The 22,854-nt window shown below is 42.2% G+C and overlaps 1 protein-coding gene across 1 annotated transcript in view; it reads left to right on the top strand.

The window, feature by feature from the left end:
* The window catches only part of LOC311049332 (A-type voltage-gated potassium channel KCND3-like), a gene marked incomplete at both ends in the record, with an annotated part of 91,817 nt that extends 74,866 nt beyond the window's left edge, over nt 1-16,951 (top strand). The window contains 4 exons of the mRNA XM_084062885.1: nt 7,169-7,270; nt 14,616-14,708; nt 15,154-15,416; nt 16,714-16,951. Of these exons, the coding sequence (XP_083919011.1) occupies nt 7,169-7,270; nt 14,616-14,708; nt 15,154-15,416; nt 16,714-16,951 (696 nt within the window). The remainder of the gene's footprint in view (nt 1-7,168; nt 7,271-14,615; nt 14,709-15,153; nt 15,417-16,713) is intronic.
* Nucleotides 16,952-22,854: the final 5,903 nt, after the last annotated feature.

Raw genomic sequence — 22,854 nt, 5'->3', positions numbered from 1 at the left:
GAATATGCACACAGTGACTGTGTCAAAGAAGTCTAGAAAACGCCTGCATCACCCCAGGCAGCTGAGAAAGTTCAAGGTCTCCATTTACTCTTCTATACCACCCAAAGCATCCTGATAAGGGCCATCACCATCTGGTATGGGACTACATCCTACCAGGAACTGCAAGCCTTGCGGAAGGTGGTGCGGTCAGCTGTTTGTACCGATGTGGACAGCAATCACCTGGGGCGTCTCAAGGCTCAAGACTCAGCGATATTTTATTTTTCTCCCTGAGGCTATCAGAGCCATCGACAATGACTAAATCCAATTTCTTTCTTCTTTTTTTTATCATATCCAGTGCTATCACTATTATTTTATTGTAATTGTTATTGTTAGTACAGTCTGCAGAGCATGCCACACCAAGATTTCGCTTCTTGTGCCTATGAGTGTGTGAATATACTCTCTTGAAACATGAATCTTGACATCAGAGACCCCATGTGCTACAGAGGGTGTGCACACATGCACTTTATGCTTGCGTGTGCATTGACACATAGCCAGAGACTTGTCCATGTGCTACAGTACAGGGGGTGTGCACACACTTTATGCTTGCGTGCGCATTGCCGCACAGTCGCTCTCTCACACACACACACACACACACACACACACACACACACACACACACACACACACACACACACACACACACACACACACACACACACACACACAATGACACATATACAGTTTCTCCACAGTTTGACAACATGTCATTGGCTAAATGACCATCAATTAACCACCAATTAACCACAACATCACTGGGTCGTTGATTCTCATTCATTCAATAGGAGTAAATGAGGGTGAAGAGATGCCTACCGTCTTCACAACCAGTAAAGGTTCTGGGTCAGTGCATATCGTAAAGTTTAGAAATCCCTTGGACCAGCAGTATTTTGTTATTTGAGAGAGAGAGAGAGAGAGAGAGAGAGAGAGAGAGAGAGAGAGAGAGAGAGAGAGAGAGAGAGAGAGAGAGAGAGAGAGAGAGAGAGAGAGAGAGAGAGAGAGAGAGAGAGAGAGAGAGAGAGAGAGAGAGAGAGAGAGAGAGAGAGAGAGAGAGAGAGAGAGAGAGAACTTGAGCATCTTGAAAAAGTGTTTGTGGCCCAGAACAGCTGCCGTGTCAAGTGGTCAGATGGCTGGGCCGCATGCATGTTTATAATAATGATCAATTGTGTTCCGGCTTGGATCAATGTAACGTAACGTAGTAGAGTATGCTTTAAGTTCCTATGTATTGGTATCACAATGAAAAGTCACTTTTACAAGGTTTTAAAGAAACAGATACCATGACATTTTGTTTTACATAAATGTTTTATATTAATGTTATATTGACATCTTAGTTTGACATCTTGTTTTGGCAATTATTTGGGGGGCCCACTCGCAATGTCCTCATGGCCCACCGGAGGGCCCCCGGCCCAGAGGTTGGGAATCGCTGCATTAAAGAGAGAGAGAGAGAGAGAGAATGTAGATCTAGGTATTTCACATTCTCACATTTCATTACCTTTTATTTCTCCTCCTCCTTCCTCTCTCCCTCCCTCCCTCTCTGCATCATTCCCTCTCTCCTGCCCCGCCCTCTCTTTCCCTTCACCTCTCCATCCGTCTTCGTTGATACCATAATAGTGGGCTGCTCCGGGCTCCCATTACAATTAGGTAGCCATCTGGGGATTCTGGTGTACAAGAAGGTCTTCTCATCTATCTGTCTCGGCTCTCTCGCAGTCAGAGAATAGAAAGCCAGGAACCTCAATTAGATGTGATATAAATGTAGTCCTCCCTCCATACTGACCACATTATCACACACCTGCTCATGTAGCCCTACAGGTTCAAGGTTACTGTGGGTATATGAAGAGGAATGATTCATAGCCATAACCTCTGTTGGAATTTGTGTGTGTGCGTACACACACAAAAAACTGTAGTAAAACGTACCATGTTTTACTACAGTATCTTTGTGGGGAAGAATTCCCACGAATCCCCACAAAAAAAATATATTACAAATTGACATTGTGGGGGATATTGTTCTTGTCCCCATGAGGGAAAGGATAATTTTTGGGATGAAATTACTTTTTGAGTTATAGGGTATATACTACTTATGAATAGATTTAGCTTGGGGATACCGGATTAGGCACTTCTTCATTTCTTAGTATGTATGTCTCTGTATATGCAGCCGCCTGCTTGGTGATAACCTCCTGGGTCACCTGAGGAGGAGATACCAGCAGAGAGTCTTACGGTGTGTTATTGCTGCTTGATATGAGGCAACGACAATTCTCTACACCATGGGTCTTCAACAGGGGGTCCGGGACCCCTAGGGGGTCCTCAGACTTACTAAAGGGGGGGCCACCAAGTCTTTGTGTGATAGGAACTTTTTTATTTTATTTTATTTTTTACCACTTGAACCCTAGCATCCCTATTCTGGGGAGACCAAAAATAGCCGAACTACAAGCTCACAACGCATAGATCGGCTATTTTCGGCAAATAGGTTTGGTGTAGATGGGGAAAAAATGCATTTACATGAATCAAACACAGATGCTTGTGCTGTCTAACAAGTCTGTGAAGCTACTGTATCTATGAAATCTATTGAAAAAAATTTAATCTGCGATGCAAGAGTGCAGTCTAGCCAACACCAACTCAGAACTATAATCTGCAAAACAATAAATACAATATGTAGTGGGGGTCCCTGCTTCATCTCTCTCTCAGCTAAGGGGTCCTTGGCCTGAAAATCCTTGAAGACCCCTGCTCTACACTGTAAAATCATCAGTGTTAATTTAACCACCTTTACCCTGGCATCCCTATTTTGGGCATTTTTCTAAAACGTTCAAAAATGTTGTTAAACTTTCTTAAAAAATGACAAAAATTGCCGATCTACAGGCTTTCCTTGTTCTTTTAAGCCACACAGTTCGTATTAATAGCCCAGCAGATATATCACTATTTCACCTCCTGCAAAAAAAGAAAAGCTAGTTTAAAGTTTTGTATTGTTCATTTGGTTTCCTTTTGGCTCCAGCACCTCACCCAAGTCTACTGGCAGATGAGCGGTGGCCTTTTCACCATTCTGTCTGAATAGGGAGAGAGAATGTAATGGGTTAAATGTTTGCACTTACTGCGTAGGAACAGATTATTGACCAAATCAAAGGAACGGTCAAGTTGTTGGAGTGGTGGTTGGTGTAGACTGTAGAAGGTCTAATTGGACTGAGGTCACAGTGGTAACGGGACATGAAGAGAGAAATGACAGGTTGTCAGGGGAAAGATTCAAGACTAAGTAAAATCTAGCATGGCTGGAGCGAGTATAGGGAATGTGTGAACTTTTTGGCAATTTGTTAGAGGGATACTCAGTGAGAGAGTCTATAATCAATGAGTTCCTGTAGGCCTAGATTAAATATTCACCTGCAATTTTCTGTAGTGGTCCCAGTAATATTTGTTATTAAACTATACTGAGTGTGTGTGTGTGTGTGTGTGTGTGTGTGTGTGTGTGTGTGTGTGTGTGTGTGTGTGTGTGTGTGTGTGTGTGTGTGTGTGTGTGTGTGTGTGTGTGTGTGTGTGCGTGCGCGTGTGTATTCCACACATCTACTATGTGTCTTGATATGACCTAGAGACAGCCACCTGAACCCAAACACATTTTCACAGCATATTATTTATACAACTCTTGAGAGTGAGGAGAAGTATAGAAAGGAGAGAGGTCTGGTTGGTGGAAAGGCCCTTGCTGTTGTCCTACTGTTCAGTATGGCCATATTGGACACATAGTTGCTATGTAGCCATATGGTCGTACACTGCAAGACAGAGGCTCTCGGGGTTGTAAATTGGCCAAACAGACAGACACAAATAACAAAAAACAGACAGACACCTGTCCTCACAGTGGGGGCTTACATGATATATTTCAGGTTTCGCCTACTGAAAACTATAGATGGGGAGAATCATGGCAGAGCCTGAGCTTGGTCTGTACACTAGATGAACTGTAAGACACAGCGGCAGCTAATAAAACTAATTGGTTCATTAGATTTAGATGTGCCTATAGTCAGCACTGCAGTATTGTCAACCAGTGGTATATGTACCAAGCTCAGTCTGGTATGTTTTCCCCCTTCTATAATTTTAACCATTAGAGGTCAACAAACTCACAAAATGTACCTGTATTGATGTTAAGTTGCACTTTAAAATGCAGAATATATAGTGAACATGTATTTTAAATATATTATATTTAAATAAAAACAGTTACATTTATGTGTTTGTTTTTTTGGCCTGCTATAACTGCTCTAGTTGACACAATACTTAATTGATGTTAGAAATGACCTAAGTTGACACAAAGTTGTCATTATGTCTCTCAATCACTCTCTCTCTGCAGGCAAATATTGGAGAGATGTGAGATTCAACATGGTGATAGTTCAGCTTTAGAAGGAAGCGAAGAAATAGGCACGTCCTTGTGGATCTGAAGGTTCAAGACTAGTGTAATTATTCTCCATTGTTAAGCTTTGCCCTCGGTTAAGCAGGGACTTTGATCGATATGGTATGTCTACAGAAACACATGCCGAGACAGCCTGCACACTTTCATTCACATCGTCAACTGCTCAGAGGGAGAGTGGAGTAGTCAGGGGCTACAGACAGGCATGCACGTGCGTGCATGCACGTGCGTGCGTGCGTGCGCGCGCACGCACGCACGCACGCACGCACGCACGCACGCACGCACGCACGCACGCACGCACGCACGCACGCACGCACACACACACACACACACACACACACACACACACACACACACACACACACACACACACACACACACACACACACACACACACACACACACACACACACACACACACACACACACACACACACACACACACACACACACACACACACAAACACTTTTTCTCTTACCTTTGTCCCGCACTCACACCCACACACATACATACCCAGTAATTATTATGTTGGTATCATCCATCTCTCACTGCCTCAAAGGCATCTCACTGAATGACAATTTCCAAAGAACCGAAGTTAATTCCATTACCTCCAATTCGTCTCCAGAAGCAGGCATTGCTCTGGTTGTTTCCTGTTCCTGAAATGCGGTTGTTGTGTGCTGTTGCTGTTGAGCATAACAGGACAAAGTCAAAGAGGAGTTTATCCTACACAGTCATTAATTGTGTTATGAAGACATCTATCTCTCTATCCCATTCTCTTTCTTTTCTTTCTCTCTCTTGCTTGCTTTCCTTTCTCTCTCGCTCCATCCATCCCTCTCTTGATTGTTCCACATCATTGCTAGCAAAAGAGAGGGTGACATAACTGTAAAAAGTTGCGCCCAAGGTTGATTTTTCAACCCTGGCTTGTTTTATTGGGAGATTGGAGCACGTTGACAAATGTTAGCCTATAGACTTTGAAATTAAAGTCGTTTTTATATTTGGCTGACAGGTACATTGTCATTAAATCCTCAGCCTTCCATGGGCAGAATAAGCACTAAAGCTATAATCCATCCATTAGTGGCTGCTCAGCCGTCTCGGTCGCTGACAGGCCAATATTTTGTTCGTGAAACTTGGCTTTTGCGTCACTCCCGCACTTCATCATGGCCTCCATGTGGCTCTCATCAGGCGGTTAGTGATTGACTGTGAGATTCTCTGGATCTTCTGTAATGTACTTGTCTGAAAGGTTCTGTTTAACATGTTTCTGTTAACCACTTAAACCCCTGTCGTCTGAGAGAACTGGTCTTGAATTACAACTGTACTTTGACCACTTTTTTCCCGCCTACACCAAATCTCTTCGCCACAATGTGTCGTGTCGAGACGCATTGTGAGCTTGAAGATCTGCTATTTCTGGCTAATGTTCCCCCCAGAATATGGACGCTATGGTTCAAGTGGTTAAACCCTATATACTTTGTTGACCGGGGTCCCCCAGGGGTCTTCAGGTATACTTGGTCCCTCCTTTTTTGCTGGAAATAGCCGATCTACAAGCTCACAACGTTGCAGCGCATTGTGAGCTTGTAGATTGGCTATTTTTGTAGAATGTTTATTGTTTGCCTATTAGTGATGTGCGGGTCGGGTTTTTTCATGACCCGCCCCGCCACGGAACCCAACCCGCCTCAACCCGCCCCGCGAACCCATATATAAATCTATGGCTCAACCCGCCCCGCGACCCGCGGTGGGGAAAAAAAGATAATCGTCATCATAATAGCTCAGATTTATATAGCGCTCTTTTAAGTACCCAAAGTCGCTTTAAATGTCTACAGTAGCACAACATTGTCATGGGCTAAATAAACAAGCATGTTGTTCAAAATAGTTTTTTTGTTTTGTTTTTTTTTGCGTGTGAGAGCGGCTGATCAGCTCACCCGCAGCCCGCATAATTGCCTCTGAAATCCTGACTCGACCACCCGCGCCGCGGGTTGACCAGCGGGACCCGCGGGTTACGGGTCGGCCCGCTCATCACTATTGCCTATTATGGCATGCCCAGACTAGGGAAGCTAGGGTTCATGTTGTTAAGAGGAGTCCTTTGCAGCAGAAAGATTGCATCTTCATTCAGACACTGAAAAAACTTGAACATTACTGGGGGGGGGGGGTCTGGAGGCAGTGGTAGCCGTGGCAACGACTACTGAGTTTGTTGGCACGTTGGTGCTGATAAATAAGGCATTAGTAAGAAGAATAAAAGAAGAATATCTGCCTGTCCACCTAAGCCACCCAACACACACACACACACACACACACACACGCACGCACGCACGCACGCACGCACGCTCCACTCTCCCTCTTTCTGTTTTCTGTTGTTCTCTCCTGGCCAGTGGCGAACAGTAACTACAGTATTAGTACATTTACTTGAGTACTGTACTTTAGTACGTTTTTTCAGTATTTTTTTGTTTTGTTTTTGTGTTTTCCAAGCTTATGACTTTCACTCCGCTACATTAGAAATATTGTACTTTTGACTCCACTATAGTTTCTAGGAAGGGACTCTTAGTTGGGACCCAAACTTCCAAAAATATATTGTGAATTAATCACTCTACAAGCTCACAACACGTTGCTGTGCGATGCTTTGTGAGCTTGTAGATTTCCATAAAAATAAAAATAAATACTTACATAATTTGTACTTTTTAATACTTGAGTATTTACTTGAGTATATACTTTGTCCACCACTGCTCCGGGCTGACTTTGACTTACTGTGTTCTTCCTCCCATGCCCAGAAAGCCAGACTGTCCAGGATAAGAGTGGCCAAGACAGGCAGCTCCAACGCTTTCCTCCAGAGCAAACGCAACGGACTGCTCAATGATCTACTGGAGCTTACGGTGAGATAGACCTCTGGCCCTTCATACACCACTGCTAGCAGCACAGATGTCAGTACAATATCATCTGGGGTGTGTGATTCATTTCATGCACAGTAGTGGTTCACAAACAACGGTACTCGGGACCCATTTTTGAGTCGTTGCAAGTTTTTTTTCTTTGGTTAACCCTAACCCTAAGAGAAAAATATACTTTTCAATATTTTTATTTTATTTAAAGAATTCCATACATGCAACAACAACAAAAAACTCTTAAGAATTAGTGGAAATTGTAGATCTACAAGCTCCAATGCTTGGCTATTTTTTTTAAATAGGGCTTAAGTGATAAATACATTATGTATTTTTGTAAGTTTGGGTCTAGGGGAGAAACCAAATTTCTCTTTTGTAGATCGTATTTTTCTAAAACATTTGAGAACCACTGAAGTAGTAGCATCTGCTTATCATTTGCGGGGACACTCAGCAGATTGTAAACTTGGAGTCAACACATGCACATAAATTTGAATCATCTAGAAGTCATTATGTAACAGAAAAAGTTGTTATCCTCAGAGATTGTTTTATATTTTATTGCTGTAATACTAACTAGGACTGTCTGAAACTAGCCATTAATTTCTTAGAGATTATTCTATCGATTAATTTTGCGATTAATCAAGAAGCACATTTTTGTGGGGATATAATATATATAAACGAATCGACGTGAAAATGTTCTTATTTTTTATACTGTAATTGGCTAAATCGATTAGTCTGATTAACCACTTAAATTCTATTCACCGTACAGTGGTGTCACACATAAATAGCCGATATACAAGCTCACAACGCGTCACAGCTTCGACAGTATATTGTAAATGTTTCCTTTTTTTTGCATTAAGAAATGGGTCAAACTTTTAACAACTAATGCTTCATCTGTGCCACTGTATTAAAACATTTTAAAACAAAAGCAACCCCCCCCTCAATTGATTATTATATAACAATAATGATCAATTATAATTACAAACACATTTTATTTTGTATAATCTTTTCAATCGATTAGTTCCATTAACCTTTGCCCCCCTAGTAACTAATACAGTACACAGATTACCTGGGTATTTGTCATTGCCTGAGGTCATCCAACTGAAGGCTTGTTCACACAGACCCAGCCATCGTCACAAAGACAGAGAACAATCAATGACATGCTGAGTCCCTCCCACAGCGAGGTCACTCACGGTGACAGTTCAGCACTCGGTGGCACTGCATGGTGATTGTTTATAGCTACTGCCATATCAGCCCAAGGGCTGTTAAGTTATAACTGATACCAGTTATTACCCTAACTTCCCTCACCCAGGGCAACAAACAAAAAAAGGCTGGGGATGAGATAAAGTGCTTCATTTACAGCACTACTTTGTCTGTCAGTGTAAGATTCTGCTAAATGAGATCCCTGTCTGGAAAACTGTGCAACCTGAAAGAGAGTCAACCTCAGTGTGAGATTGTTGTTTTTTCTGGTATCCGTTATAATTAGCTGGCCACTGTTGCAAACTGGCTGGGGAACTTAAAAAACTACACAAGTAATCTATGAGAAATTGGAATTTTGCGCTGAAGAGTATACACACCCTCCCAAGGCCCCAATATCCAAACTCCCCTGCCTGTCAGTCTGTCTGTCTGTCTGTCTGTCTGTCTGTCTGTCTGTCCCCTTGAGGAAGCAATCTATATCTGTTTCTTCTCTTCTCCACACTTACCTACTGTTCTTTCCGTTTGCCGTCCACTTTCTCGAGTATATAGATTTCTATATACTCTTAATAAGCATCGGCTTAACCTTCACATACACTCCTATTTGTCTTGTCTCCTCCATGGAAATAATATTGTATGCTCCATATAATGCCTGCACAAATTTCCTATATCTATGCTATCCAGTCCATCACCACGGGACACTCTCTCACACAGTCAGTAAAAATCCATTCGGATCTAATCGAGTCCGGTACTGAAAGCTCGTGGATGTCTGGGAGTGGTTAGAATTATCATATAAATGCCATCTGCGAGCACTGAGAGACCCAGAGCCCGTCAGTGTATGTGATGAGGCTGGCAGTGCTGGCACATCAAATTACAGTGGTGTCACCGCTGTCACTCGCTCTGTACTTCTGCGTGGGTCTGTCGGGGGGGAGGGTATATCTCAGAAATGACTGGCTCACTCATAGAGAACATTCAAGAGGACTCTGGGAAACGCCAACATCGAATTTTCAATCTAGCTGCAGACTCTGTCAGGTATTAGGATAAGAAGTCCCACTTACCCTTAGTGCAGAAGGTCACACATATTCCTTTTACAAATTAGCCTTGTTAGACTTCCCTTAGAAGGACCATTGAGGATTAACCTGTGGGTTTGATTCCTTTATACTAAAGGAAGTAATAACCCTGACTAGATAGACAGACAGACAGACAGACAGACAGACAGACAGACAGACAGACAGATAAAACTAAGTATAAAAAGAATAACGTTAAGTTAAATTAAATAACGTACAGTAAAGGGATTATGAACAGGTTACGTGTATGCTGCATCTATCTATAGATACAGTGTACAGTATATCCTGTACTCGTGCTCTAGACATGCTAGACATAGACAACCAGTAGAGCAAATAGGTTGCAGCACAAAACTTGTGTCACCTAAGCAAATTTGCTTTAACAACCGTTTCTTGTGCACATTGACGGGTACATCGGGCACATCCACCACAAAATCACAATCAATCAGTTCCAATCCGACTGGAAACCAGCAGTTTCCTCCCCCCTACCCGCTCGTACACACAAAAAAACTATTCAGCCACTCTTTTATACCTTGTAATCGTGTGATCAATAGAGTTGAAAAGAAAAAGTTGGACGAAGCTCTACAATGGATTGATTGTGACATTCTCTTGCGACATTGTAAAGTGAGGGACAGGGTCACACAGAGACTAAACCAATCATACAGTACATCAAAAGACCCAATCTCCAAACACACAAGCTTTTTGTGTGGAATTCTCCCAAATGGCAGACCTTCACAACAAACAACAACAAAAGAAAGGAAAACATGGAGACATCAAAGGGTTCGTTCTCCACTCTGCTGAGTTCTGTGTGTGTGTGTGTGTGTGTGTGTGTGTGTGTGTGTGTGTGTGTGTGTGTGTGTGTGTGGAATGTGAATGCTATTTTATCATTGTTTTAAAAAAAAAAATACAATTTCTGACAATGTATCAGTATCATGGTCAGTATCATGGTCAGTATTATGGTCAGTATTATGGTCAGTATCATGGTCAGTATTATGGTCAGTATCATGGTCAATATCATGGTCAGTATTATGGTCAGTATTATGGTCAGTATCATGGTCAGTATGATGTCAGTATCATGGTCATATCATGGCAGTATCATGGTCAGTATCATGGTCAATATCATGGTCAATATCATGGTCAGTATCATGGTCAGTATCATGTCAGTATCATGTTCAGAATCATGGTCAGAATCATGGTCAGTATCATGGTCAGTATCATGTCAGTATCATGTTCAGAATCATGGTCAGAATCATGGTCAATATCATGGTCAGTATTATGGTCAGTATCATGGTCAGTATCATGGTCAGTATCATGTCAGTATCATGTTAGTATCATGTCAGTATCATAGTCAGTATCATGGTTAATATCGTGTCAGTATCATGTTCAGAATCATGGTGAGAATCATGGTCAATATCATGGTCAGTATCATGGTCAGTATCATGGCAGTATCATGGTCAGTATCATGTCAGTATCATGTCAGTGTCATGTCTGTATCATGGTCAGTATCATGTCAGTGTCATGTCAGTATCATAGTCAGTATCATGGTCAGTATCATGGTCAGTATCATGGCAGTATCATGGTCAGTATCATGTCAGTATCATGGTCAGTATCATGGTCAATATCATGGTCAGTATCATGGTCAGTATCATGGCAGTATCATGTCAGTGTCATGTCAGTATCTTAGTCAGTATCATGGTTAATATCGTGTCAGTATCATGGTCAGTATGATCAGCTTACAATAAAGGGGGTGACCGGCGTCAAGTTGTTCAGATAAGCTTGGCCAGAACCTCCGATCCAACCAATGCCCATATTATACCGTTTCATTTTCTCAAATATAAAAAAGTGGAAACTAGCCCCCATATTATCCCTGAGGGGGGCTCAAATTGAATCATAAATCATATATAGAGGTTTAGCTAGATGAGGACTTTTCTTTTAAAACCCATATAGCAAATCTAGATAAGAAAATCAAACCAAAAATCGGGTTTCTCTACCGAAATAGATCATGCTTCTCAATAGAAAACAGAAAGAGGATCGTTCAAGCTACAATCATGCTGATATTTGATTATGGAGATATGTTGTATACGCATGCCTCAGACAGTACTTTAAAGCCCTTGGATGCAATTTATCACAGTGCACTCCGCTTTGTTACAGCAGCAAGTTTTAGAACTCAAATCATCACCTCGGTAAGATGGTCTTCCCTGGCTCTTAGAAAGAAGCAACATGTCAGTCACCCAGTTCACGTACAAAGCACTACTTGTTTGACAGAACTATTAGATCTCAGAACATCACGTCATCATGGTACCAGATCTCAAGATAAGGTTATGTTGAAGGTGCCTAAAACCATAGCTGGGAGATACAGTCTTCAGCACGCATGCTCCTATGTATGGAACAAATGTCAAGAAGAGTTGAAGTTAGATGTCCTTGTTTCTTTTGCTATTTTTAAAAGATTTTTAGCTGGCCTTATACTGGAAGAAGGCATATGCAGTGAAGTGTTTAATGTGTACCTTGTTATCTGTCATATCTAGGAAATCATTGTTGTAATTGTCCTTTTGTATGCAGGGCACCATTGAAAAAGAGACCCTGGTCTCAATGGACAGACAGACAGACAGACAGACAGACGGACGGACGGACGGACGGACGGACGGACGGACGGACGGACGGACGGACGGACGAGTACAACAGATATTGCATTATAATATTGCTAATAATAATAACTGAAATGTATATATTCATTTCAGTATTTTACTTAGAAAAGCGCTATATACTGTATAGCGCTTTTCTAAGTACTTAGTCGCTGTCACAATTTGTGACAATGTTTACCTATAATGACATGCCCAAAATAGGGACGCCAGTTTGAAAGTGGTTAAACTAATTCCTAGACAAGTATACACACAAGTTGACAAACCTATCAGTTTGAATATTTCCCCACAATCTCAATTCTGAAACATCCAAAACAAATGATTCCTCAACCGTGCAAAGCCTCGAGCCGTGTTATGAGTTACCGAATTGAAAACGGTAGACTGGCGGTGTGTAATTTCTTACAAATATGAATAAATACTTCAGCAATCCCAAAGGGGAAATTACTTTGCAAACTTGTGCAAATTGCACAAAGCAAGGCTGATAACGATGGTAATAGCCCAAAAATGTGGCATGCCCAATGCACAAAATAAGCAATCAGATTCAAAGACCAATCTCAGACCGAGGGAATTCACATGGATCTATTCATTAAAATCTGTAATTTTAGCTGACAAAATGGAATTAGAATGTTCTTTGCAGCATCTAGTACAGCCAGTAAACTGAGCACACTGCTGAGGTTACTGAATGGACGATTCATTAGTCTGGGCCCGTAGACATTGCTTATAATGATGTCTAGCCAGGACACATGGGGTCTACCTAATTATACATTATTGTGTTCAGAACTAGCTACAGTATTTAACTAATTGTGTGGTAAATAATTTGGTTGTAAACGGTGGACGTTGGTCTGTGCAGAATGCAACAGGTAAGGCTTGATTTATAATTGGTTGTGCGCCGGTGTCACACGGCGACAATAGTGATTCTACAAGCTCAGTGCACAACAGCATGCAACCATGTGGCTGGAGGCAAATGAGATTAACATCAACAAACCCAGTGGTGTAAAGTAACTAAGTACTGAAGTACTGCACTTAAAGGTACATGTAGGGTAAGTGATATTTTTGGGTTAAAACAAAAAGTATTTTGTTAAAAGGTTAAAGCACTATATTCTGATAGTAATCATTGCTATACAGTGTTTGTTCAGTAACAGGAGTCTCCCCGTCTCTCCAGCTCTTTAATAAACAGAAAATACATTTTCCGGTAGGTGTCAAAATCTCAGCCAATCAGGAGAAAGTACCAATTTTGAAGCTTCATTTTTATAGTGTTCCAGACAGTTCCAATTTTGCCTGCTCATTTCTTAGTGTTATCACTTCCAATTTCACTTGTTTAATCTAAATACTGATTGAGTTCTCTATCCTGATTGGATGAAATTGGAAATGAAACTGAAACGAAAATGCATTTTCTGTTTTATAAAGAGCTGGAGAGACAAGGATACTCCTTTTACTGAACAAACACTCTATAGCAATGAGTACTATCAGAATATAGAGCTATTTAACACTTATTTTAACCAAAGAAAATCACTTACCCTACCTTTAAGTAAAGTTTTGAGGTGTTTATTACTTTTTTCAGTATTTAAAATTGTCAATACTTTTACTTCTACCCCACTACATCTCAGAATAAAATATTGTACTTTTATGCCACAACAATTATATGAAACTTTAGTTAGTTACTTTGTAGATTTTGATTATTATTACAAAACACACTAACCACTTCAGCCCTATATATATTTTGGCCATTTGAAAATAGCAGATCTACAAGCTCACAATGCGTCGCGACTCCTACTTGTAACAGAGTATTTCTACATTGTAGTATTGAAACGTTTACTTAAATAAAGAAATGTACAGTAGTACTCTTTCCACCACTGCAACAAACCTGACCCAGAGTTGTGCCAGTCAAAATGGGTGCACTCCGAGTCAAACTAAATGCTTGTCATCACTGATTCAACTACTGACAACGAAGCCCCCGCCTCCCTCTTACTATAATGATAATCATTGTGTCCGCTTTAGTTGTTGTTGGGGTATTTGCTGCAGTAGCTGTCTGCATTTACCCATCCTAACTATTAGGAGGAGCAGAGCAGTAGCTGTCATTAATAAAGCACCTGGGGAGCAGTTAGGAGTTTGACACACAGACTGGGGGCGACCTTTCAATTCCCAGATGGCCTCTCCACACACTCAGCCACGGCCGCCCACCGTAGAGGACCAGGCTTATAATATGCACAATGATTCATGTTCTTCACCATGGAATGCCTTCCATGTCCGGGGGACTACATCCATTAATGTCATCTTCTTTATGAACTAATTAGCAAAGACATAGTGACTAAATTGTCGTGTGTGTGTGTGTGTGTGTGTGTGTGTGTGTGTGTGTGTGTGTGTGTGTGTGTGTGTGTGTGTGTGTGTGTGTGTGTGTGTGTGTGTGTGTGTGTGTGTGTGTGTGTGTGTGTGTGTGTGTGTGTCCAGGGTACGGAGGTGGATGAACAGACGCTGAACAAGACTATGTCGCTGATAGAATGCCAACACCACCACCTACTGCACTGTTTGGAGAAAACCACTGTGAGTCCACTTGTAACTGTCAATCGCAGTCATTTTAATGATTTAGTAATTTACTTGTTTATTCATCTATGTATTTATTTTACTTACTTATAATAAGGTCCATTTGGGCCCACTTTTCACAAATAATAACTTTATTTATATAGCAAAAAAACTGGAGCAGGTGCCAAATCACTCAATTTGTGTCTGTCTGTCTATATGTCTGACAGCCTGCCTCTCTCTCTCTCTCTCTGTGTGTGTGTGTGTGTGTGTGTGTGTGTGTGTGTGTGTGTGTGTGTGTGTGTGTGTGTGTGTGTGTGTGTGTGTGTGTGTGTGTGTGTGTGTGTGTGTGTGTGTGTGTGTGTGTGTGTGTGTGTGTGTGTGTGTGCGTGCGTGCGTGCGTGCGTGCGTGCGTGCGCGCGCGCGTGCGCATCTTTGTCCTACCTCTTTCCTCACTGTTCCTTTCCAGGCCCATGAGTTTGTTGATGAGCAGATATATTATGATCAGAACTGCATAGAGACGTCCCTGCAGAAATACCCGTCCCGCAGCCCCTCCGTGTCCAGCCAGGACAGCTCCTTTGGCACCTGCTGTAGCCACCGGGTCAAAAAGAACGTCGCTCTGCCCAATGCCAGCGTGCCCCCTGACCACCCGGGAGCCACCCAGTCGGGTCCCCTGCAGGAGCTGAGTGCCATCCACATACAGTGTCGGGAGCTGCCATCTCGGACTGCCAGGTGACTCACACGTCAGACAACCTACGTATAAGGCAGTGGTTCTCAAACTTTTTAATTTCAAGGACCCCCAGTTCGGTATGCCTTACGCCAGTGGTTCTCAAAGTGGGGTCCGGAGACCCCTAGGGGTCCTTGAGGGTATACCAGGGGGTACCCATCTAAATTACTTAATATAGCTTCACAATCATTTTAACCACTTTAACCTTTTATACTTTGGCTATTCAGCAGCAGATATACAAGCTCATAGCGCGTCGCTTCATGTGCGTCGCTTAGGCAGATCTATGAGCTTGTAGATCTGCTATTTTTCAAAAATCTTTGCCATAAGTGACATTTTTAACACAAATCTTTGCTTCTGGGGGTCCCTGGCACAACATATTTTCAGATGGGGGTCCGCAGCCAACTATTTATCAATTTGGGGGTCCTTGACATGAAAAAGTTTGAAAACCACTGCCATAGGCCACGGACCCTCTGAGATGGGACCAAATGGAACCGTATAAGGGTCCATTTGGTTCCATTTGTACCCTCTCAGAGTTAAGCCCAGTGCATACTACACCAAACAACCGACGTCTGTTCGGTTCCGCTATAGGATTGTCATTCAGAGGTTCGGGTGGGCGGGATCAGAACAAATGCCGGGTGTTTGGTACCTCCGAGATGTTGTAACTACCCAAACTAGTTTGGTTACTGTGATTGGTCAGACGCACCGCATTGTTTCCGTGTTCATTCAGCCAAGCTTCAAGTTCCTTCTGTCACCAGTGAAGCGAGTGAAAAGCAGCGGTAGTTTAGAAGAGACACAAGCCAACTTCCAGGAGGTACAAACACGTCCCTGAGGCGGTTCCAGGGATACCCCAGCTAAATCATTGATAGTTAGGAACCAAATGGACCCTTACAGGTCTGTAACTCAGAAAGTGTACAAACGGAACTAAATGGACCCTGATGGTCCGTTTTTGTTCCGTTTAACACTGTCAGAGTAAAAAAAATAACACTAAGGATTTTCTGATTAGATTGGGGTCTCAGAAATATAAAAGCTGTATAATGGGGGTCCGTGGCCTAATCTAATGAATACCAATGTTGGGGTCCTTGAAATGAAAAGGGTTGAGAATCACATTTCCATGATACTGTGGACATTACAAGAGTTTAATACTCTGAATGACTTTAGACCACTATAGGATGGCTGTGACATTCCATTGCTCTCTCTCTCTCTCTCTCTCTCTCTCTCTCTCTCTCTCTCTCTCTCTCTCCCTCTCCCTCTCCCCCTCCCTCCCTCCCTCCCTCCCTCTCTCCCTCCCTCCCTCCACCCCAGTCGCTCCAATCTCAACTTCAAGACCGATGACATTAGCAGGGTCAACTGCAAGGGTGGACAGATCACCACGGCCATAATCAGCCTCCCGACTCCCCCCGCCTTAAGCCCTGACGGCGATGGCCTCCACGAGCCCCCCCAACGGAGACCCCCGCCTCCCCCGGGATGCCCCGCGACACCGAGCATCCACACCACCGCTAGCTCGGCTAGCATCAACATCGTCAAAGTGTCCGCTCTGTGAGGCTGTGGCTGACTGATGTGACTCAACCCGATCAGGAAAAAAGAAGAACGAATGGAGGAAGAGGAAGAAACAGGAGAAAGGACAGAAGAGGGAAGCAAGCTGTTCTGCCTCGACGACGGACTGCCCCTTCCCTGTCTCAGGGAAGGGGACGCGGACAGACCACAGTAGGATGACACCGAAATACGTGAAACCGACCGATCTTGCACTTATTGTGTTTCTATATGTAGATATGAACTGAATTGCTCTGTTTGCAACAGTTTCTTATAGGAAAGAAGATCTTCTAGCCAGAGAAGATAAACAAATGGATTAAAACACACAGAAAGGCCCCGTGCAGTTAGCAAGTATCAGCAGGTACTGTCTGGCATACTGTGTTCTGTGCGTCTAGCAAAACAGATCCTCTTTGTACTTTAATGGAATTTGAACAAAGATGAGGACAACAGACTGTGTTCACTTGAGTTTGATTGGTCCTGTGTGGTGTGTTGTGTTGTTTGTTGTAACTATTTTGCGGTGGGGGGGAAATGGAAATAATATAATTTTAGATATCTTCATGGCATTTGAAGAGCCATATGTCAGCTGATGCTGTTAATGCCACAGTTGTTGCTGTTTGTGTGCGTGTGTGCGTGTGTGTGTGTGTGTGTGTGTGTGTGTGTGTGTGTGTGTGTGTGTGTGTGTGTGTGTGTGTGTGTGTGTGTGTGTGTGTGTGTGTGTGTGTGTGTGTGTGTGCGCGCGTGTGCGTGTGCCTGTGCCTGTGCCTGTGCGTGTGCGTGTGCGTGTGTGTGTGTGTGTGTGTGTGCGTGTGTGTGCCTACATGCCTGTATACTATAAGCGTGCGTGTGTGTGTGTGTGTGTGTGTGTGTGTGTGTGTGTGTGTGTGTGTGTGTGTGCGTGTGCGCGTGCGTGCGTGCGTGAGTGTGTAGTGTACTGTTTGTTCAGTGTGCACACTCATGACCATAAGAGAGATTACATGATTTGTAACAGTGTGTTTTCTGAGGTGGAGAACATTGTCAAGTGGCACACAATAAGCATCCCACCATGCTGTCAGCCTCATATTGTAAACCCTACCCAGCCCACTCTGTGAAACTGTGAGTCTGCCTTGGCACTGTGTTTTCAGATGTACAGTAAGTAGACTTTTATACTGACGTACTGTATGGTGAGGCAGTGGTTCTCAACCAGAGCGTTACAATCCAGGACACCACAGACACACTTTGGTTGCCGTGAGTATGATGTGATTTAAGAATATATTTTTCCAATATACAAATACATGATCATGTCAATTAATTTGCAGGGAATGCTTTTACAGTATGTCCTATGGCTTAATGGACAGTTGCCATACTCTTTAGGCTGACTACCAATAGCCTGGTGAAATAGGATGAATATCAACTGAAAGTGAAAAGGTGTGACCTATGTGTGTAATGTGTCACACATCGAGAAGGTTGAGGACCACTGTGACAACAGCAAACATCTGTGATTATTTTTGAGGGACAGTTCACTTTCAATTAAGTGCAGTTAAAAGTCCAAAAACCTAAAGGTAATGTATATGTCCCACGACGGTGTCACTCATCGAAACATCCATAATTTTCTACATATGAGCAACACTGTTGTTCAATGGAGCTTAAAGTAGGCTTAATCCTGAGCAGCTGAAAATAGAAATAATTATAATAATTTGGACTAAACATTCATGTATGTTCCCAATAGTTTATTTTGAAATAAACTATTGGGACATAATGTGAATACACCAGTCATTTATATAAGCTCAACATTGCAAAATGGCCCCAGAGATATTAAGTGAAACCAAAGAATTGAAAGTGAACTGCTTAAACCCTATCGAGATTACATGATGAAAATAGTGAAAATAATCTGCTAGCTCATAACATATTGTATCACAACATGTTTTCACTATTTTCAAGTAGTTTTTTTGTTTTTGTTTTACATTTGTGTTGAAAGAATTACTGACCATGATACTGACATGATGCTGACCATGATACTGACATGATGCTGACCATGATACTGACATGATGCTGACCATGATACTGAGATGATACTGACCATGATGCTGACATGATACTGACCATGATGCTGACATGATACTGACCATGATACTGTACCTACAGTACTATAAACCTACCTGCTATTGTATTGTTGCTCATTGGAAATTCATAGGTGCCTGGTGGTGTCTGGAATCATTTGTGACTACTTGCCAAGGTGTACTGTGGTTAATCTATAAAAAACTATGTTTCTGTTTGTTTGTTTGTTTATTTGTTTTTACTTGAATGTGAGCTATAATTTCACTTCATTTGTTTTTTCAAAGAACCATTTGAAGTTTTTGTTTGTTGCATTTTTGTTGCTGTTTTTTGCGGTATTGTTGTGTTTTGTGTTGCCTGTTGTTTTGTCAGAAAAAAAGAAAAGATGAAACCTTTTGTCCCAACATTGTCAATTTTTCATTCGCTATAAGATCAACAAACTGGTAGTATGACAATTTGTTACGTAGAAAATACATACAAACTGGTCTTTTTATTTTACTTCATCACTGTCACTGCTGAATATGAACATGTCCCTTTAAGAGTGTTTTTTGAATGCTCATTGATGTTCAGAATTGGGATCATGGTATTTTGTACCGGTACTTGTGAATTCGACAGGGCTATTTACAACATTTTACATCACACTTCAACTGATTACTGAAGAATGCACATGTCCCATGTTCACAATCAATCAACTTAAAGGGGACTTTCACTTTAAAACACTTTTGGGGTCATTTTTATGTCTACTCTACTCTTTGTGAGGGCGGCCTCTTTATGGGGCGGCCATAGCTGAATGGTTAGTGAGCCCGCCTAGGGAGCCAGAGGCCCTGGTTGCCCCAGGTTCGATTCCAGGCCATGCCAGCATATGTGTCGATGAAATGAAATTTGTCCCTGAGCAAGACTCTTAACCCCTAATTGCTCACAGGTTCTCATTGGAAACAAGACCGCAAGGACTTTCATGAACGACCTGTTAAAAGGAATTATCCTTATCCTTGTGTGCACTCCACACAGTTTTTAAGTGGCTTAATTCGGTATTTAGATATTTGATATTAAATTGATAAGACACACCCCCTCCTATATAAGCCCAAGCATTCAACTTCAAACTCCATGTGAGACTTGTTCAAAACACACATCCCTGCTTCAGGTGACTGATATTGTTCTTCTAAATCTAATAATGAATGTGGAGACCTTCATTTTTTGTGTTGTGTTTTTGTGTTATTTCATTACATTAATGTTTTTATGCTACACCAAGGAGTCCTGTAAGTCTATGCATGAAATCCATGCATACAATAAATAATAGAAAAATGATTAGAAGGAGTCTAAAGGGCCGTTTATGCCAAGCGCTATAACTATATAAATATATAGTTTTATAAATGTTTTTAACTCAAGTGGATGGCAGATTCCACACCACAACTATAACGACAACAATGGTGAACGATATAGTTATAGTGATCGTTATAGTGCTTGGTGTGAATGGCCCAAAATAATGGTTAACATTTGAAGTTGAATGAGCTTATAGGGGGGAGTATATCTGATCAAATTAATTTAAGCCCAATATATAATTTGTCATACGACGGTGTCGTGGCCCAAAAATACCCGATCTATAGCCTCACAACGTGTCACGTTTGTGACACGTTGTGAGCTTATAGATTGGCTACGTTGCGTCTGCGACGCCGTTGTACGATGGAGCATAAATTAGACATTACTCATGATGATTAAGTGATGTTGTTGTATGGTGGACAGTGGACACTTTAATGCATTCTATTGGCATACAAAGGGTCACTTTTTAAAAGTCTTGGCATTGTTGTTCGTGTCGTTTGTTATCTTTGTTTTCTTCTTTTGAACTGAGCTTTTCAGTGCGTCTGCTGTGTGTATATTTTGTCAGAGTGTTGGTTGTTTATCATTTGAGATTCTCTTGTGTCATAACGACTATGAAGTGTCAGATTCAAGATTAAAATCTGCCACCAAAGCAATTTAGCGTGTTCCTTTGCTGTTCTGTCGCCTGGATATTATTGCAAACACGACCATTCTACCGTAGCTACTCTCATACTGCATAGATTATTTTCGGTTAACACGCATGTTTGTATTTGAGTTGTAAATCGCTGCTGTCGGGCAGAAACCTCATACCTCCATATTTCAACTGGTTATGTTTTTTCGTAAATGAATGCCCTCCTTCATCATATAAGAGAGTTGCACAAAAGTAGAGAAAATAGTGGATATAGGTTCACAGGGTTTCACAATGCGCCGTTCACTATTTTATTTATTTAATTAAAGATGGTTTTGGACATACAAGGTTTCCACCCTACAGCAACGAAATGTGACATAATGAGCAGCTTGTCACTGCTGCTGAGATGTTTTCAAGTGCTGCTGTTCTGCCTCCTGCCTCATTAAAAGTTAATGGGTTCATCTCTCCAGATGGCTGCTGTCACAGAAGAAGCCATTTATCCCCTATGAATTTAAATCCTCAGTGAAAGTAACACCGTTGATCAGTGAGGACATAGAGTTGTACACCTGACAGGTGTAGGCCTACTACTAAAAACAAGCACATTTCGCATGCTGTACTTTGTGGGCATAAATTGTTTGAAATACCATTTTGGGAAATATGAGTCAATGTCGTAAATGCCTGAATGTTTTTATTCAAGCCACGTGGCTCAAACCCCACACTAGAGTTATAGCTAGAAAGGCAGGGGTGACTGATTACACAAAAAAACAGTCATATCCCCCACCACCACAGGGATAATAATTTAGAGAATGTAGTATACAGAGAGGGAGTGCGAGCATACAAAGTAAAGCCTGAACTTTATGTAGCGTTTTCCTAAGTTCTCAAAGTTGCTTTGTGTGTGGCGGGCTGGGAAGAGAGAAAAGGGAAACAATTTTTTTTTTTTAAATAATAAAAATAAAAATAAGAAAAAGCTATTCTAAACAGGTGGGTTTTCAGGGTGATTTTGAAGGAACGTATGGAGGGGTCTCTGATATGGTTGGGGAGTGCATTCCAGAGGGAGGGGGCAGCCACTGTGCCCCAGGTTCGGAGCCTGGTCTTGGGGACCTCCAGGAGGCCGGCATCACTGGACCTGAGGGAATGGGGCGGGACATGCAGCTGGAGGATATTACTATGTGGTCCAATGACAGGTAAGCACCATAAACACAATAGGAGACAGGTAAGGACCATAGTGAGGCGTGAGCACCATAGATGACAGGGAATCACCATAGATGACAGGTAAGCACCATAGGAAGCACCATAGAAGACAGGCAAGCACCATAGGAAGCACCATAGAAGACAGGCAAGCATCATAGGAAGCACCATAGATGACAGGGTAGCACCATAGGTCACAGGGAAGCATCATAGGAAGCACCATGGTGACAGGGAAGCACCATAGGAAGCACCATAGGTCACAGGGAAGCATCATAGGAAGCACCATGGTGACAGGGAAGCACCATAGGAAGCACCATAGGTGACAGGGAAGCACCATAGGAAGCAACATAGATGACAGGGAAGCACCATAGAACAACATAGAATAGAAATGATAGAAGACATCACACTTTTCCTTGTGCCTTAAGTGTTGGATGTCAGGCTTTAAAACAGCCTGGCAGTAAAGACTATAGGCTACCCTTGGTGGGATTTGAACCCAGGACTTTGGGGGCATAGAGAGTGTCTTAACACTGTGAGCCACCATGCTCCGTGTTTAGTCACACTTTTCCTTGTGTCTTAATTGTTATTATGGATGTTAGTCTTCAAAAGATGCTTTGCAGTAAAGAGCAGGCCACAGACAGATAGATAGATAGATAGATAGATAGAGACAGACAGACAGACAGACAGACACTGAATGAGAGCACCGGCTAAGGTCCTCATTGCACTTCTGTTGGTATATGGAGATATATCCTGCA

This window comes from Gymnoscopelus microlampas, assembly GCF_963454915.1.
Source record: "Gymnoscopelus microlampas genome assembly, chromosome: 7".
In the NCBI taxonomy this organism is placed as follows: domain Eukaryota; kingdom Metazoa; phylum Chordata; class Actinopteri; order Myctophiformes; family Myctophidae; genus Gymnoscopelus; species Gymnoscopelus microlampas.
This window is presented reverse-complemented; position numbering and strand designations above follow the sequence as displayed.